Source organism: Myotis brandtii, unplaced genomic scaffold, assembly GCF_000412655.1.
Source record: "Myotis brandtii unplaced genomic scaffold, ASM41265v1 scaffold416, whole genome shotgun sequence".
NCBI classification, from domain to species: Eukaryota; Metazoa; Chordata; class Mammalia; order Chiroptera; family Vespertilionidae; genus Myotis; species Myotis brandtii.
In genome coordinates this window covers 2,346,647-2,364,513 of record NW_005365989.1, presented here as the reverse complement: position 1 = coordinate 2,364,513, position 17,867 = coordinate 2,346,647, and the positions used below count along the sequence as shown (strand labels likewise).

General features: G+C 41.5%; 1 protein-coding gene across 4 annotated transcripts in view; it reads left to right on the top strand.

Annotated features, from left to right (window-relative positions):
* The window catches only part of ATP8B1 (ATPase, aminophospholipid transporter, class I, type 8B, member 1), a 116,377-nt gene that overhangs the window by 73,204 nt on the left and 25,306 nt on the right, over positions 1-17,867 (top strand). For all 4 annotated transcript variants that reach the window (XM_014545640.1, XM_014545639.1, XM_014545638.1 and 1 more), the window contains exons 12-17: positions 1,708-1,898; positions 4,754-4,962; positions 6,352-6,395; positions 7,024-7,180; positions 14,140-14,328; positions 16,429-16,541. In XM_014545640.1, the coding sequence (XP_014401126.1) occupies positions 1,708-1,898; positions 4,754-4,962; positions 6,352-6,395; positions 7,024-7,180; positions 14,140-14,328; positions 16,429-16,541 (903 nt within the window). The remainder of the gene's footprint in view (positions 1-1,707; positions 1,899-4,753; positions 4,963-6,351; positions 6,396-7,023; positions 7,181-14,139; positions 14,329-16,428; positions 16,542-17,867) is intronic.

The window sequence follows — 17,867 nt, the reverse complement described above, 5'->3', positions numbered from 1 at the left end:
GAGAATCCACAAGACATACCCCCAGGTTGGATGACTCACAGAGAGGACTCCCAGAATTCAGCGTATAGTTGTACTCCCAGCTCTGACTTGTAACTTATTGCTCTAAGATCAGCAAAGGCAAAAGGCTCCTGGAGCAAAGTCTGGAGGAAGCCAGGCACAAGCTTCCAGAGTCCTCCCCCAGTTGAGTCACACACACGACACAGTTAATTCCCCCAGCGACAATTGGTGACAGCCCATGTTAAATGTTGCCTCCACCAGAGACACTCATTAGAGACTCCGTGCCTGGGGCTTTACTGGGGTCTGGTCACGTAGGCACTGTCAGCCTGGGATCACCAGACTTCCAGGTTCCTCGAAGGAGAGCGGTGGTCAGCATAAAACATACACAACGAGGCATAATGAGCCATTCTTATCAGAGCATAAGAAATAAGGAATCAGGCCCAGCCAGTGTGGCTCAGTGGCTGAGCATCAACCCATGCACCCAGGAGAGCTGGTTCGATTCCCAGTCAGGGCATATGCCTAGATTGTGGGCCCGATCCCCATTAGGGGGCATGCAGGAGGCAGCTGATCGATGTGCTCTCTCATGGATGTTTCTGTCTCTCTCTTCCTCTCCCTTTCTCTCTCTCAAATCAATTTTTTTTAAATTAAAAAAAAAGAAAGAATTAAGGAATCAGAAAACTTCCCCAATATCCAAGTTCCCAGATGCCAGCTAAGACCAAGCTTGCAAGCAGGCCTGCTCCTTAGGGTGGCCCCAAATACTAAGTGCTCCTCCAGGTTCCCAAAGAGAACTAATTTTTGTAAAGCATTTTGTTTAATTTGAATATATATACTTATAGGGAAGAAATAATACTTACAATACTTTACTTGCATATACATATTTAAAATCATAAAAATAATATATTAATTTAAGAAACAATTCTTTTTTTCCCTGCTCTCATATTTCATGAAAACTTGATTTGAATTTTTCATGTGCATCTTCACTATCTTGCCTTGACTAAGGCTGGAGCACTCACAGTGAACTCATCATCTCTCCTCTGTGGCAATTTGTTTTGAGATACAGGACTTTGGGAATCTGTCCAGAAATTTAAATCTGTCCGTGGAAATTTTATTACTACCACAAGTACCCAAATACTACTAAACAGTTGACTTTTTATTCATCCCTTAGATATATAATCATAATTTACACAACAGAATACTTACTATATTGTTTCTTAAATGATCTTAAACATAAAGTGATCATTAAACTTTCAAGAATAATTACCCATATCTGGGTGAAATTTCCTTGCCTTAAAAAAAAAATCATTCCCATTAAACATTAGCTATAAGCATCTAATTAAATGTTTGAAAATCTTTCATACTAAGGTAAGGTATCTTCCCCAAACAGTGTGTTATTGTTTAAAATAAAAGTAACTGAGAGAATGTGGTACAATATGAGGGTGTTTAAGGATTTGACTGTAAGACACTATCTTCTCTTCAGAAATATAATTTTGGAATAAAACCTCACCTCATATATGGAATGTAGGATAAATCAATCATTCATAGAAATCAAATAGACTTTCAAAGCATTCTTATGGTACTGTTTCTATTTTAATTGTGTTGTTTTTACAGGCTACTAAATTATCATAAATATGTAAAGTAGTTAGTATCTATGAAATGCACCGAGTGGGAAATCCTGCAGAATGCTACACTTCAATGTTGTATTTCTTGTAGATCTTTGTTCTTCTGAGCCTGATTTCTGCTGGTCTTGCCATTGGCCATGCTTACTGGGAAGCTCAAGTTGGCAATTATTCTTGGTACCTTTATGATGGAGAAGACTTTAGCCCCTCCTACCGTGGGTTCCTCAATTTCTGGGGCTACATCATTGTTCTGAACACCATGGTGCCCATCTCTCTCTATGTCAGGTAAGGCTGTCTACACTTGGGCCTTTGCTTTTAAGGAAGAACACAGTACGTTTTTGCAACTTGGTGCCTTTCTTTCTAGCAATAGTTGTTTCAAAGGTCATAAGCAACAAGTAAGAAAATAACTTTCATTTCAGAATGGGGGGTAATGCAGGGAAAGGAAGTGAACAGTTGATTGTCTGCTTTGTGCCAGGCTCAGCTTGTATCTCAGCCTGTTTACCGATAAGGCTACTAGAGTTCAGAGATCGAACCCTCCTCCTGTAATCACTCGCTTAGTAAGATCCCTTCTCTGTGGACTTCAAAACCCAAGCTTCAGAAAGAGCCTGGGAGAAAGTGAAGATTTAGGATGTCATGGGAAAATTTAATTGCTTCCTTTTTAGGAGCCGTCCTAAAGTCTCATCTGCCTCTTCCTTATTACTCTCCCCTCCCCTATTGCCGCTGCCACATCCATTCCTTGTAAAACTCATTGGACTTCTGGTCCACAATCTTCCCATGGGAATGCCACTCTTCCTGTCCCCCTTAAGCCTCTCAAAATGTTTTGTTCCTAATCTTGATCCCAGCCACAATGAGGGGCAGACTCATGCCTCTGACAAATGGTAACCTCCTGGTTTTGTGCTATTTCTTCCTTTTTTACTTTTTCTTTCTTTCTTTTATTTGTTAATCCTCACCCGAGGATATTTTTCCCATTGTTGTCTTGGAGAGAGTGGAAGGGAGGGAGGGACTAGAATGGGGGGAGAGGGAGAGAAGAGAGAGAGACAGTCAGAAAGACATGGATTGGTTGCCTCCTTCATGTGCCCTGACTGGGGTCAGGGATCAAACCTGCAATCCAGGTATATGCCCTTCACCAGGAATGGAACCAGCAACCCTTTGGTGTGTGGGCTGGTGCTCTAACCACTGAGCAATGCCATCGAGGACTACGTTTTCCTTCTTTAATATCCAAGTTCATTGTCACTGGTCAGTTGGATTTTAGACCTTGGGGAGAGGGATTGTGTCTTGAAATGTACTCAGCAGCCAGAGTCTGCTTTTAGTTCCAGTAGATAATAGCCCAGAGGCACACCTGTAATTAGAAGCATTTATTTTATTTTAATTTTATTACATGTGCATTTGTGTGTTTTTTAATTTTATTACATGTAGTTATTGTTGTCCTTTTAACATGAAGTAAAGCCCAGGGGAGCCATCTGTTTGCAGATGGCTTTAAGAAACTCTGAGATGAGCCCTAACCGGTTTGACTCAGTGGATAAAGTGTCGGCCTGTGGACTGACGGGTCCCAGGTTCGATTCCGGTCAAGGGCATGTACCTTGGTTACGGGCACCTCCCCAGTAGGGGGTGTGCAGGAGGCAGCTGATCGATGTTTCTCATTGATGTTTCTAACTCTCTATCCCTCTCTCTTCCTCTCTGTAAAAAATCAATAAAATATATTTTTTTTAAAAAGAAAGAAACTCTGAGATGAGTTTTACCTTTGTCAAGGGAACTCATACACAGATTGCTTTGTCTAAAACTATAAATGTCATTTATAAAATAAGCTGTATGTGTAGTTATTGGTTTAAAAAAGTCATGTCGTGTGACTACTGGGATTTCTTTTTTTCTCTTGGAAATAAAGGTCCTTTTAAGGCATGAGTCAGATCAGGTAATTCCAGATAGTATCTCTGCTTTGTGTTCAACCTGTAGTAGCTCTGTTACCTTCAGAACAAACTCAGTGAGGCCACACCATAACCCACAGGCCCAGCTGATCTGAGGTTCTGCCCTTCTCCACCTCCAACCGAAACCTCCTGGGCTCCCACCACTCTCGCCTCCTTGATACGCTCCGAGGTGCCAGCCCCTTCATGCCTGCTCCTATGGAACCTCCTTCAGTCCGTATCTACATAATTCCTCTTTCATTTCCTTCAGGTCTCTGCTCTCTTATCACATGTGATCACTTGGCCTTTCCACCCACTCTATCTTAAATGTCACTTCTGTTTCCTGTTGGTCTCCATCTCCCCTCACCCTGCTTTGATTTTTCTCCAGAGAAATTTCACCACCTGATATGTGTTTACTTGTCTTTTTATTTATTTATCTGATTCCAGTAGAAGGTAACCTCCTCGAGAGTGGGGAGTTTGTCTGCTTTATTTACTAATGCGTCCCCTGTACCTAGAATGGTGTCTGGTCAGAGCAGGCACTCAGGAAGCATATATGGAAGGAGGAAGGGAGTTATCCTTCCATCTGTTGAACTTGTTATAAGGCATCTTTGCCCACTTAACATTTGCTGGATATGTAAACAGTTTCCTTTAACTGGATATATGTAATCATTTAGGGTTTTAGAATTGAGATGATCCTCTTAGAATATCTTATTTTGGACATTCAATAGCCCTATAAGAATTTAGGGGAAAACTGTGCTTTTTCAGAGTGTGGAATCACAGTTTAGGAGTTATTTGCCAAGAGCCCTTTTCCCTTCTGGCGAGAGTGCTGGGTCTGTAACTTTGGTGAACTTGCTCTAGAATTGGGGTGATGGTAAACATGGCCATTCCTGTTGTGCCCAAGCACAGTGGAGAATGAGAGTAAAGAGAGTGAGAATAGCCACATGGTGCCCTCTGCATGCCACCACATCACCCGCCCCACTGGGTTGTGTTGGAACATGGGGCACTGTGGCCATGGCTGGATGTGCTCAGGAGTGAGTGGGAATGAGAAGGGCACTTTGGCCCTAAACCTAGAGAAAGGTATGTTTGGTCAGGAGAACCCAGAAGCTGGGCACATGGGCTACCATCTGGCTTGTGTCTTTGTAGGTAAGCAGCTCACTCCTGTACGTACAAGTGAGGATAAAATCCACCATCTGCCAACTCGTGTCTGAGAATTCTATTGAAAGTAATCTTCTGTCTTCCTAGTGTGGAAGTGATCCGTCTTGGACAGAGCTACTTCATAAACTGGGACCTGCAGATGTACTACTTTGAGAAGGACACGCCTGCAAAGGCAAGAACCACTACGCTGAATGAGCAGCTTGGGCAGATCCATTACATTTTCTCTGATAAAACAGGGACTCTCACACAAAATATCATGACCTTTAAAAAGTGCTGCATCAATGGAAAAATATATGGTGAGTGGAAGCCGTTCCTCAGCCCCTCAGAGCCTGCCTTCCCAGCGTTGCTAGTGCCCTCCCAATGCAGAGCCCGGTGCTCATCCTAGGCTGAATCCTGAAGCCAGAGCATTGGTGGCATCAGGAACACATGATGGGCAAGGTCAGCAGTCAGAAATAGGCACACATCCCTCAAGAAATTAAACTCAAAATTGCCATGTGATCCAGCAATCCCACTTCTGGATATATACCCAAAAGAATCAAAAGCAGGGATTGATGGAGAGAGATATTTGCACACCGATGTTCATGGCATCATTATTCAATAGTTAAAGCATGGAAGTAACCCAAGTGTCAGTTGATGGATGAAAAGATAAAGAGTGCTATATATACACAATGGAATATTTAGTTTTAAAAAGGAAGAAATTCTGACACATGCTTCAATATGGATGAACCTTGAGGACATTATACTCAGTGAAAGGAGCCAGTCACGAAAGAACAAATATTGTATGATTCCACTTATATGCGGTATCTTATCTAGAGTAGTCAAATTTCTAGAGACAAACAGTTGAATGGTGGTTGCCGGGGAGAGGGAGTTATCATTCAATGAGAACTGACTTTAACTTTTACCAGATGAAGAACTATGCAGATGGATGGTGGTGATGGTTGCACAACAGTGTGTTTACCACGTAATACTCCCAAACTGTACACTTAACAATGGTTAAAATGGTAAATTTTATGTTATGTGTACCGTATTTCACCACAATTATTTTTAAGTTGATTTCCATTTTAATATTTTGAAATGTGGTGTATACTTATAAAAATATTAAGGCTAATACTATATTCAATTAGAGTGCTCTTTTATTTAATACAGGTTTTTTTAAAAAAAAAAAAGCTTTAAGAACACTGTATGCTTTCCACTTGTAGCAAACTTTATACTGGAAATGTGTTCTTACTAACGAGCATCCATAAGAAAGGTGGGACATGGGGGCAGAGGGGGGCGCTAAGGAAGTGATTCTCGTGTGCCCACTGACAGTGCCTTCTGAGCTAGGGGAGGTAAAGAACTTCAAAGGACATGGTCTGGGCCCAGAGGACATTGCAGTGTAGAGGACACAGGCACCCTGTTTGAACTTCCAGGAGTCATTAAACTTTTCCTATAAAGAGACAGATAGGAGATACCTTAGCCTTTGCAGGCCACATGCAGACTATATCAAATATTCTTCTTTGTTATATTTTGTTTGTTTTTTACAATTCTTGAAAAATATAAATAAAAACCATTTTTGACTCAAGGTTTGTCCAGAAACAGGCTATGAGACCCATAGAACCACCACCAATATAGACCCAAAGCAAGGTGAAGAGGGAACTCTGGCCACAGGCGGAGACTCAGCTGGTTTTGTTCTGTTTGCTTTTCAGGAGACCATCGGGATGCTTCTCAACACAATCATAGCAAAATAGAGGTGAGTCCTTTAACTTAAGGAATCGGTGGTGGTGTGAATTCATTCCTGGGGCTGCTGTAACAAATACCACAAAATGGATAGCTTACAGCAACAAAAATGTCTTCTCTCACTGCTCTGGAAGCCAGAAATCTGAAATCAAGGTGTCCACATGGCCACACTCCCTCAGAAGGCTCTAGGAAGGAACCCTTCCTTGCCCCTTCCACCTTCTGATGGTTGCCTACAATTCCTGGTCTTCCTTGGGTTGCAGATGTCTGCCTCTGTCATCAAACAGTGTTCCCCCTGTGTGTGTCCCAATGTCCCTCCTTTGGATTGGGCCCACCGTAACTCAATATAACCTCATTTTAACTGGATTACATCCGCGAAGACCTTCTTTCCAAATAAGGTTATTCCCAGGTAGCAGGGGTTATGACTTCAACATAGCTTTTGGGAGCCATAGTTCCAACCCACAAGGTATCTTTTAGCTTTAAGACAGGTGTGAACCTTTGACAGTTAAGAATGTGTTGAAATCCTACAGTGATTTTTGCATAAAGACTTAGCTTCAAATAAAAGCTCATATCATTTGCTAAGCCCAAATTGTGTGGTTTTTTAAAATCACATTTTCTTTTCCTTTTCCACTTCTTTCTTCTAGCAAGTTGATTTTAGCTGGAACACGTATGCAGATGGGAAGCTCGCCTTTTATGACCATTATCTCATCGAGCAAATCCAGTCAGGGAAGGAGCCGGAAGTGCGACAATTCTTCTTCCTGCTTGCAATCTGCCACACTGTCATGGTGGATAGAATTGATGGTAGGTGTTTTCTTTGCAGCTCAGATATTAAAGACCAGTTTTTTTAGTTTACAGGTAACTCGTGGTTTTGGGACTCAAATGTGTATGAAGCAGTTTGAGAAGTTTGTCTCACACTCGAGCAGTGAGCACTCAGGGGCACCTGCCGCTAGATGGTAGATGGGGTAGCAAAGCATGAAACAAGGTCGCGGCCTCTGAGAACTGGCATCTTCTCCACAGCTGTAGCTCCAGATGTGCTTATCACTTTGTAAATGAAATCTTATCACTGGAAGAAATGGTTGACTCTTGAATTATAATAGGAGGATCAAAATCCTTCTAGCTGTATTACTACTTACATGGTTTATTGAGAATGAAGAGTCAAATCTTATCTGGATCATAAGTGGACTTTAAACATGGACGATCTTTTCTACACGATAATTTCAGAGACAGACTTTTCTAGATTCGGATATGTTTAGGGTTTGAAACATAATACCAGTCAGAGCCCCTCTCTAAGGTGCCTGTTTCTCATTTGAAGGAGCATAATGAATGTGCATTTGCCCGGGAACAAGCAAAGCTGACTTATAAGCTCCTTTGCAGAAGTCCTTCTTCTTCTTCTTTTTTTTTTTTTTACTTTTATTTTCTGTAGTCTTTTATTTTTGTATGATGATTATATGTTACTATTGTATAGTAACAAAAGAAAAATGTATCCTGTGCTCCCCCAAAATATTTAACCAATTTTTGTTTTTTATGCACTAAATTGAAGAAGCAACAACTTTTTTTGTCTACATTAAGAATTCAAACATATAAAGATATTTACCTACAAAATTGTTGCAAATATAGTTATAAAAACAGTTAAATAGTGTCTAAGAGTCTAAACACAATTTCCTAACACTGCTTGTGTTTACATTTTTTAATTAAAAGGCCTGTTTCTACTTCATATTGGTAAGATCCATACAGAGGAAAAAAGTATTCCAAGTGAATTTTGACTATAATATTCCATCTGTACATCCTTAATGGAATCTGTTCTAAGAACAAAAATTACTGCAAAGAAATCTTAAAACTTTACTGGTTAATTTTATTGCTGATAGTAATACTGGTATTAGAATTAATCAGGACCCAAGATTTTCACTTCCGGTAAAAAAGTTCAGAAAGATCCCTGTAATATTAAACATAAATTATAAATCCTTTGCAGAATTCTCAAATGCATGAAATGCAGCTTGTGCCAGCTTTGTTTCAGCAAATTCGTCCAGAGTCTAAGAAAACTAGTCGTTTTCTCACATGTGAATGTATGACAAATTATCTGGAAAGAGATGTACCTATAGAAAGAGCAAAAGGAACCCTTTGGCATGTCTGCCTGTCAACTCTCCACTTTTCATCAGCACAGCATAGGAAGGTCCCTTTCTGTTTTCCGGCCCTGGGGTGTCATAGGTAGCAGGTGTTAAAACTCCAGAGAAGGACTATGCATTAAAGACTAAATGTATAGAAGCCATTTGTAGTATCTTCAGTAAGTTTCTAAGGAACCCATTCTCCAAGGATGAATCTAATAGGGCAATAAAGAGAGATAACAGTAGAATTCATATTGGGGTAGATTCATGGAAAGGGCTATTAGCAGGCAAAGTGGGGTAGATAAAGAGGGATGACATCCGGTGACCAAAGCAGAGGTCAAAGTCTGTTTGACTAGCCAAGCACATTTCACTCCTATAATGGGGATCAAGTATGATATTGTTAAGCAGCTTGGTTCTCTGAGGGTTGTTTTTTTGTTTTGTTTTTTGTTTTTGTTTTTTGTTTTGCGTGTGTGGTGGTGTCATTTTCAGCGCCAACCAGCCAACTTAGGCAACTGTGCATTAATCTTACTTCTCTATTTTCTTCTCCTCTCCTCCTTCCCCTCCCTCCGGGATATAATGGGAAGAGTCCTGGACTGTGTGCTGGAGATGGGCCTTCCCAGTTTGGGTTCCTGTCATAACACTTAGTACAGAGAGGGTCTCTGTCTGAGCACCAGCTTCCTCTGTGTTGCAGGAAGAAGGCAGGAGTTCAAAGTTTCTTCCCACCTAACACTGTGCAGCTCTCTGTCCCACTTTCTGCTAAGGCAGAGTGTTTTGCATCCTGAGGAATCCTTCCTCACACAGTAGATGATAGGCAAATGCTCTAGCCACTGAGCATGGAGACAAGTTGGATTTCCAGAAGATTAAAAGAATAATTAGTTTGGCATTGATTCCTTGAAAGGTTCCCTTGGAAGGGATCTTGAGGGCACTCCTCCAAATTTTATAGGGAAGGAAATTCAGACCCAGAAAGTATAGGGAACTGCCTGAGCACCTAGTCATTATTCTAGTTGAGTCCTCTTTTGAATTTCACTATGCTGATGTGTCTTTGGTCTTTTGCTGCTGTTTTCTCTCTTTTATAAGAATAATAGAGATTGGTTAGCCTTTATTATACATAACATCAACAAGAGGAAGGAGGAAACCCTTACATATATGTTACCACAATATCTGACTAGTTCAGCAGAGTTTGTGTGGCCCTAGTGTTGAACACATGTGGGGCACAACAGAATTGAAGTGTGGAGAGGCTGCATTGGTTTTTTTATTGCTATGTAGCAAATTGCCTTAACTCAACTCGTTAGCTCACAGTTCTTTAGGTGAGAAATCTGGGCATGGCAGAACTGGGTTTTCTGCTCAGGATCTCATTAAAATCAGGTCAGGCCACGTTCTCATCTGGAGCTCAGTGTCCTCTTCCAAGCTGTATGTGACAGGCATTTGCTCTAGTTACTGAGAATGGAGACAAGTTGGATTTCCAAGTGTAGGAGGTTAAAAGAGGTGAGCTTGTGGCAGAATTCAGTTCCTGTGGTTGTAGGACTGAGGTTTCCATTTCCTTGCTGGCTGTCAGTGCTGCTCTCTGCTCCTAGAGGTCTCCCTCTCCCCATCTTCAAAGCCAGCAGTGAAGTATCTCCCTTCCATCAAATCCCTTTATGCTTTGAAGCTCTCTCACTAAGAAAAGCTGTAGTCTATTTTTTTTAATGATGAGAGAGAGAGAGAGAGAGAGAGAGAAACATTTATCAGTTGCCTTCCACACGTGCCCAGCCAGGGATGGAACCTGCAACCTGGGTATGTGCCCTGACCAGGAATCAAACCCAAAACCTTTTGGTATACGGGACAACACTCCAACCAACTGAGCCACATTGGCCAGGTGCCCTGTCACTTGTAATGATTTACCTCATTGGGTTGGGAATACCCAGATAGTCTTCCTATCTTGAGGTCAACTGATTTTATCTTAATTATACCTGCAAAATCCCTTCCCAGCAGTACCTACATTAGTGTTTGCTTAAATCCGTGGTCAGCAAACTGCGGCTCGCGAGCCACATGTGGCTCTTTGGCTCCTTGAGTGTGGCTCTTCCACAAAATACGTGCGGGCGCGCGTACAGTGCGATTGAAATTTCGTGGCCCATGCGCAGAAGTCGGTTTTCGGCCTGGGCGAGTCTATTTTGAAGAAGTACTGTTGATATTTGGCTCTGTTGACTAATGAGTTTGCCGACCACTGGCTTAAATCATTGGAAGAAGGTGTGTGGAACCTTGCGACCATCTTAGATTCCTGCCTCCTTCAGAGGCCACATAAGAGCAGAGAGTGAAAGAATTGGAGGCCTTTCCTTACCCGAAAGTCTTTAAGTTGGGGTGCACCAGGATTTGACAGCTATGTTTTAGGAGGTTGGATGGGGAAACATGGGAAGTTGATGCACAAGTTGAAGGCCTGGATCAGTGTAGGGCTTTGAGAAAGATGAGAAAGCCATGACAGTGGGGGACACTTGACAAGTGATTTGAAGAGAGAGGTATGATTGAGGGGAAAGAGTCATCTGAAAGGTGACTGGTTTCAAGGCTGGAGACCAGAATACTGGGAGTGCTGTTACTAACCGGAGGAAGCTATGAAATCGGTGTCATGAGAAATGGGATTTGTGCAGTGTGAGCATTTTTTTATTTCCATCAGTTGCATCTTTAAAAGAAAAGTTCTTGCCCTAACTGGTTTGGCTCAGTGGATAGAGCGTCGGCCTGCGGACTGAAAGGTCCCAGGTTCGATTCCGGTCAAGGGCATGTACCTTGGTTGCGGGCACATCCCCAGTGGGGGTTGTGCAGGAGGCAGCTGGTCGATGTTTCTCTCTCATCGATGTTTCTAACTCTCTATCCCTCTCCCTTCCTCTCTGTAAAATTCAATAAAATATATTTGAAAAAAAAAAGAAAGAAAAGAAAAGTTCTTACTATTGGATTCCTGGTCAGGGCACATGCCCAGGTTGCAGGCTCAATCCCAAGCGGGGGGCATGCAGGAGGCACCCGATCAATGATTCTCTCTCATGATTGATGTTTCTAACTCTCTCTCCCTCTCCCTTCCTCTCTGAAATCAATAAAAACATTTTTTTTTATAAAAAAGAAAAATTCTTTCTGGTTGACTCTGAGTGTCCAGTAAATAGTTTTCAGAAATGGTTTCAGAGGATCATTTTTTAGTCCTGGTTGCTTCCTGCAAACATAAAATTGGAATTTGGACCAGGTCTCTGAAGTTCCTCCCTCTCTTAGTCTGTAATTCTGTGGTTCCATTGCTAGAACAAAATGGAATGGTTTTCTTTAATGATAAAAATATCAGTGTTTGCTCCAGATATGATTCTTACTCTTGGGAACTTTACCACCTTTTATCTTTGTGTTTCTTTCCTCTGTTGGAAATAAGTTTGCCATCCGTATGATGCAATATTCATATCTCGTTCCTGCTATGCTTGGTGGAGGAGGTGGGGGGCGGTGCTGTGTTCTCGCTGCTGCTTGTTTAGCTCTGGTTAAATATGCCCTCTGGCGTGTGTGTATGTTTGTAGAATGGCTGGATTTAGTAAGTGGCATTCGTCACTCCTGCTGTATGACTTTCTGGGTGAACAAATAGAGAGGGAGAGAACCTAAAGTATCATTTTAATTACTAATTGGGAAGTGATTAATACTGACTTAATTAGAGGGAACCATCTGTGCAGCATTGTGAAGGAAGGAGGGAGGGAAGAGGTGTTCAGCTCTACCTCCAGCCCTTCACGCCCCAGCCTCCTCCCCTTCCACGTGGACTGATGGTGGGGAACGCTGCCCATCCACCCATGGCTTGCATCCTGGGCAAACCTTGGTGGAAGACCAAATGCCTTTTTCTGTAAAATTCATCTGACCACAGAAATACTTTTTTCCTGCTTTGAGGCAGAAGAACTCGAGTAGAAAAATAGGGGGTGGAGGCAGGTGAAGAGGGTATTGAGGGTGGGAAATGGCGTTGGAAGGAGGCTTGACTCTGGTGGTGAACACACAATATAATATACAGATTATGTGTTATAGAATTGTACACCTGAAACCTGTGTAATTTTATTAACCAATGTCACCCCAATAAATTCAAAGAAAAAAAAGCAAAAAAAAAAAAATAGAGTAGAAATTCTTGGATAGGCAGAGTCGTGGAGTTTTTTTTTTTTAACTTTTTACTTAAGTGCAACATGTATACAGAGACAAGCATGTATAGCTCAATGAAATTTCACAAACTGAATACTCTTTTGTCACAAATACTCAAGATTTTTAAAAACAGAACGTTATCACTCCCCTAGAAGTTCCTTTTGTGTTCCCTTCCGGTCCTTGCCCCTCCAAGGGTAACTACTGTCCTGACTTTGAATAGCACATGTTAGCCTGGTCAGCTTTGTGGTCTGTATACATGGGGCCAGATAGTACGCACTTGCACATCTGGCTTCTTTCACTCCACATGGGGAGACTGACTTCTATTATTGAAATGTATTGTGACTATAAGGCAGTTTTCCATTATGTAACTTAAAAAAAAATCCTCACCCAAGGATTTGCTTATTGATTTGAGGGAGAGAGAGAGAAAGAAATATCAATGTGAGAGCAAACATAGATCGGCTGCCTTCCATATGTGCCGCAACTGGGGATCGAGCCCACAACTTTTCAGTGTACTAGACGATGCTTCAGCCAACTGAGCCACAGTGGCCAGGGCTCCATTATGTAACTTTTAAAACATAAAGATACTAAAAATATTGGTGAATTGTGAGGTTTTGTGTGTGTTTTTAATATGAGAGTATAGCTAAAGTGAAATAAATACACTCTTCTAGAGGGGAAGATAAATGTGAACAACTCTTTTGGAAAACAACTGAGTCATATATACTAATAGGCTTAAAAATTATCAATATTGTCTAGCTCAGTATTTTGCTAAGAAATACTAAGTGTGGTTCAGTTAGAATATAAAGCCAGAGGTTTTATACATACATACAAAAGGTTATTACAGTGTTATTTTTGAGAAGAAAAAATTTTGAAAGTAACTAAGTACCTGAAATAAGGATATGGTGACATGTTAACTTTCACTAAAATAATGTTTAGAACAAATTTTTAAAGCTATGGTAACATCCTCGAATATAAGGTTAAAATATTCAGGATATAAGTGTATATTCAGAATGATAGAAGCTATTACAGAAATAGGCTTTTTCACCTTGTATGCGTATATGCATAACTCATGGACTCAAACAGTGGGGTGGTGAGGGCCTGGGGTGGGGGGCTGGGGTGAGTTGGAGGGGGTCGATGGAAAAAAAGGGGACATATGTAATATTTTCAACAATAAAGATTTTTAAAAATATAATAATAGTAATAATAAAACAAAAAGAAAGAAAAGAAATAGGCTTTTTTCAAAAGAACTGGAAAGAATTGTAATAAAATGTCAGTGTTGTTTTTCCTCTAATTTAAGTGGGATGATGGGAATATTTTTCCTATTCTTGGCCAATTTTTTCAAACTTCTAGTTTATGTTACTGTTTATAGTTAGAAATAAACCATGAAAGTTTAACAAGTGTTAATGTTGGCACACTCCTTTCTTGGGGAATGTTGGGCTCTGCAGCTCATTCTCACCCCCACATCGTACACCTCAGGGTGAACTGTTGGCGGTAAGCTCTGCGTTGGGTCTCATGGCTTGTCTGGTTTTCTCCCTGCTCCTCTGTTAGGTCAGCTCAACTACCAGGCAGCCTCTCCTGACGAGGGCGCTCTGGTAAGCGCCGCCAGAGACTTTGGCTTTGCCTTCCTCGCCCGGACCCAGAACACCATCACCATCAGTGAGATGGGCACCGAGAGGACCTACACGGTTCTTGCCATTTTAGACTTCAACAGTGACCGGAAGCGGATGTCTATAATTGGTAGGTCTCTCTCAAGGGTATGTCTGTGAATCTCTCATTCGGATGCTGCCTGTCACACATTTTCTTTAGGACAACAGGAGAAAGCAGCCAATGAATGAACGACTAGGCTCCTGGAAGATTTCCACAGACTTACTGAAGCCAGCGTTTTTCCTTCATTCTGCTGATGTCCATTGCCCAAGAGACAATGCAGGAGATCTGAATCTTGCAAGTGTTGATTGACACTCTTTGACGATGCGGGCTGGCAGCTGCTAAGTCTGGGGTGGCAGATGCAGCGTGCTCACGGTGGCAGTTGCACAGCTGGCAGCATGGCCCACATGTGCTTTCACCATGTGAGCCTCTCCAAACCCCTCTGGTCTGCACTTGATGTCAGAGGAGGAAGAACTCAGCAGGAGAGGAGTTCTGAGTACAGCAAGGATGTGCTTAGGAATTAAAAAAATCATACCTCCAATCCAGGCACATTACAATAGGCTGTCAAATGGAGATGAAGCTTGCTTTCTAATAGTGAAATTTTTTAAGCCATGATTTGAAATAATTTCAAACTTATAGGAAAATTGTAAGAATGGTTGAAGAACTCCTTTATGCTCTTCCATATTCACCAACTGCTAGCATTGGCCACATTTTCCCTGTCATTTGCATTTTACAGAGGTTCTTGTTTTCTGAATCATTTGAGAGCAAATTGCAGCTCTAATGCCTTTTCCCCTAAATACTTACGTAGGTATCTCCTAAGGACAAGAACTCATATATACAGTAGTGATCAGAATCAGAAAATTTCATGTAATACCATGTTATTATCTAATCTATGGAATGTTTTCAAATTTTACCAGAAATGTTCCTCATTTCATCACCCTTATCCCCTTTTTCCTCCCTCCCTTTCTTCCTTCCTTTCTTTTGTCTTTCTGTCTTTCGTATTCAAGATCCAACCTAAGATCACACATTACGTTAGGTGATTGTTACTCTGGTTTCCTTTCACCTAGAACAGTTGCTCACCCTTTTTTTAATCTTTCCTACACTGACAGTTTTGAAAAGTACAGGCTCGTTATTTGTAGAAAGCCCCTCAATTTGGGTTTGTCCGATGCTCCCCCAAGATTGGATTCAGCTTACACATAGTTGGTAGGATGAATATATAGATGATGCTGTGTCCTTCCCGGCATATCATATCAGAAGGCACATAGTTATTGGTGATGTTAGCTTTCGATCACTCTGTAAGGTGGTGCCACAGATTTCTCCATTATGAGACTGAATTTGCAACCAAGAAAAGACACAGAACTGCCTACTGAACTCTGACTAGGCATATGTTGCTGAGTACTTCCTGTGTGGCTAGCACTGATTTGGGCTGATTAACATGCTTGGCATTTACCTTGGAGAACTTAAAATCTAGTTAACTGTGAGGCACATTCTATAGTTAAATTACTGCATAGATTTAAAAAATTTTTTAAATAGTCACAGCCCTAGCTGGTGTGCTAAGTGGTTAGAGCATCGACCCACACATTGAAGGGTCCCAGGTTCGATTCCCGGTCAAGGGCACATACTTGAGTTACAGGTTTGATCCCCAGTCTATTTGGGGTGTATGTAGGAGGCAACCAATCAATGTTTCTCTCTCACATCGATGTTTCTCTCTCTCTCTTTCTCTCTTTCCCTTCCTTTTCTCTCTTCCACTCTAAAAATCAATGGAAAAAAAATATCCGTAGGTGAGGATTAACAACAAAAAAAAAGGTCATGAGGAGTCATGTCATGATCTGAGTATCAAAGGCAATAAGAATTTACAGGCAAGAAAGAGTCCTATTGGTTAGCATGGACAAAGAAGCTTCTATGGAAGAAACTAGCACAGGGCATGGAGTCAGCAAGTATTTGCTGAAAGAATAAGGATATGGAAAGCTAAGTGACCAAAGAAATATTCTCATATTTACTTCACTAGTACATTCTATGTAGGTAGTGGTTTACCCACTTTGTTGAGAGCAACATTTTTCCAGGTACATTGATGAGTTTAAACTAATAGTGCATTATTAGCAGGGTGATAGTTAAATTAACTTTATCAATGTAGTTTTCTATTAAGAAATCAAACCTAATTTTATTCTTTGCTTTTCCTTTCCTCGCTGCTAGTAAGAACCCCTGAAGGCAATATCAGGCTTTACTGTAAAGGTGCTGACACTGTGATTTACGAGCGGTTACATCGAATGAATCCTACCAAACAGGAGACACAGGATGCCCTGGATGTAAGTCTCACCTTCGCTCTTTATGCCACAGGTTCCAAACTCACTCTCTGCTACTATTTCTTAAGCGCAAGTGAAAGCTGTATGTTAACTGTTGATCCTTCCCTAGTCTTGGTGTGGTTGAGTGGAAAGAACACCAAAGTAGGAACATTTGGTGGCTCTTGTTCTGCCCCTGCTGCCGGCTTCCTGGAAATGACCATGGACCATGCCCTTTCCCAATATTCAGGTCAGCAGGAACGGCAAGATTAGCCCACAGGAATGACTGGTCTCTCTTCCGGTGGCCTTGAACAAGCTGCACAACCACACTGTGCTGTAGTCTTAATATCTGTGTGGATCCTAAGAACTCCACCAGCCTCCTCGTATATACCAAAGGGAAGAAAGCATTCATGTGTGACAAAGCATGACAAAGCCATGTGTTGGATAACTGAGTTCTGATACCTTGGTTAGGGAATCGGTTTGGTTCTCATTCCTTCAAACTTGTTATCTAAGAGGACTATGAACTTAGTCCAGTGATAATGCAATTATTCAGAATGCTTCTGGAAATTTATCTTGTGGAATTGCCTACCAATCTTCATGTTTTTTTGATTCTATATAAGGATGGCAATGAAGTATGGAGGATTTCCGTCAGACCTGGTGTTCCAATTCTTTCTCTTTACTTGTTTTATGTCCCTGGGGAAGGAAGGTGGTTGATGTCTCAGATGAGTCATCAATTGTCGAGTGAAAGAGGAAGAGGATAATTCCTATCATAGAGGGTTGTTGCAAGGGAAAGTATCTTGCGCAGTTCCCAGCACTTAGTAAGTGCTTAATAAAGGGTGGTGTATTCCCTTTACTTTAAGGGTCTGGTCCAGTTTGAAAGCCACCCAGAGATCCTTCAGAAAGAAGCCTGATGAATATGTTGTTTACTAATTGGGGTCACATTTTAAGATTAGATATGCTATTGCCCGGCTGGCATGGCTCAGTAGTTGAGTGTCGACCTATGAACCAGGAGGTCATGGTTCGATTCCCGGTCAGGTCACATGCCCGGGTTGTGGGCTCGATCCCCAGTGGGGGGCGTGCAGGAGGCAACCAGTCAATGATTCTCTCTCATCATTGATGTTTCTATCTCTCTCTCCCTCTCCCTTCCTCTCTGAAATTAATAAAAATAAGGGGGGGGATTAGATATGCTATTAAAGCAGTTACAGTGGGTAATTATTTCTCATGAGGATATAAATTTAATCAAATAAATGCAGAACCTTCCAAAGAACCTTAGAAAGCAGACACTTAGTTGGGTGAACCAGTTCTGCCATCTTGGCTAGACCCATGTTAGTGTGAAATAATGAAACATTTTTA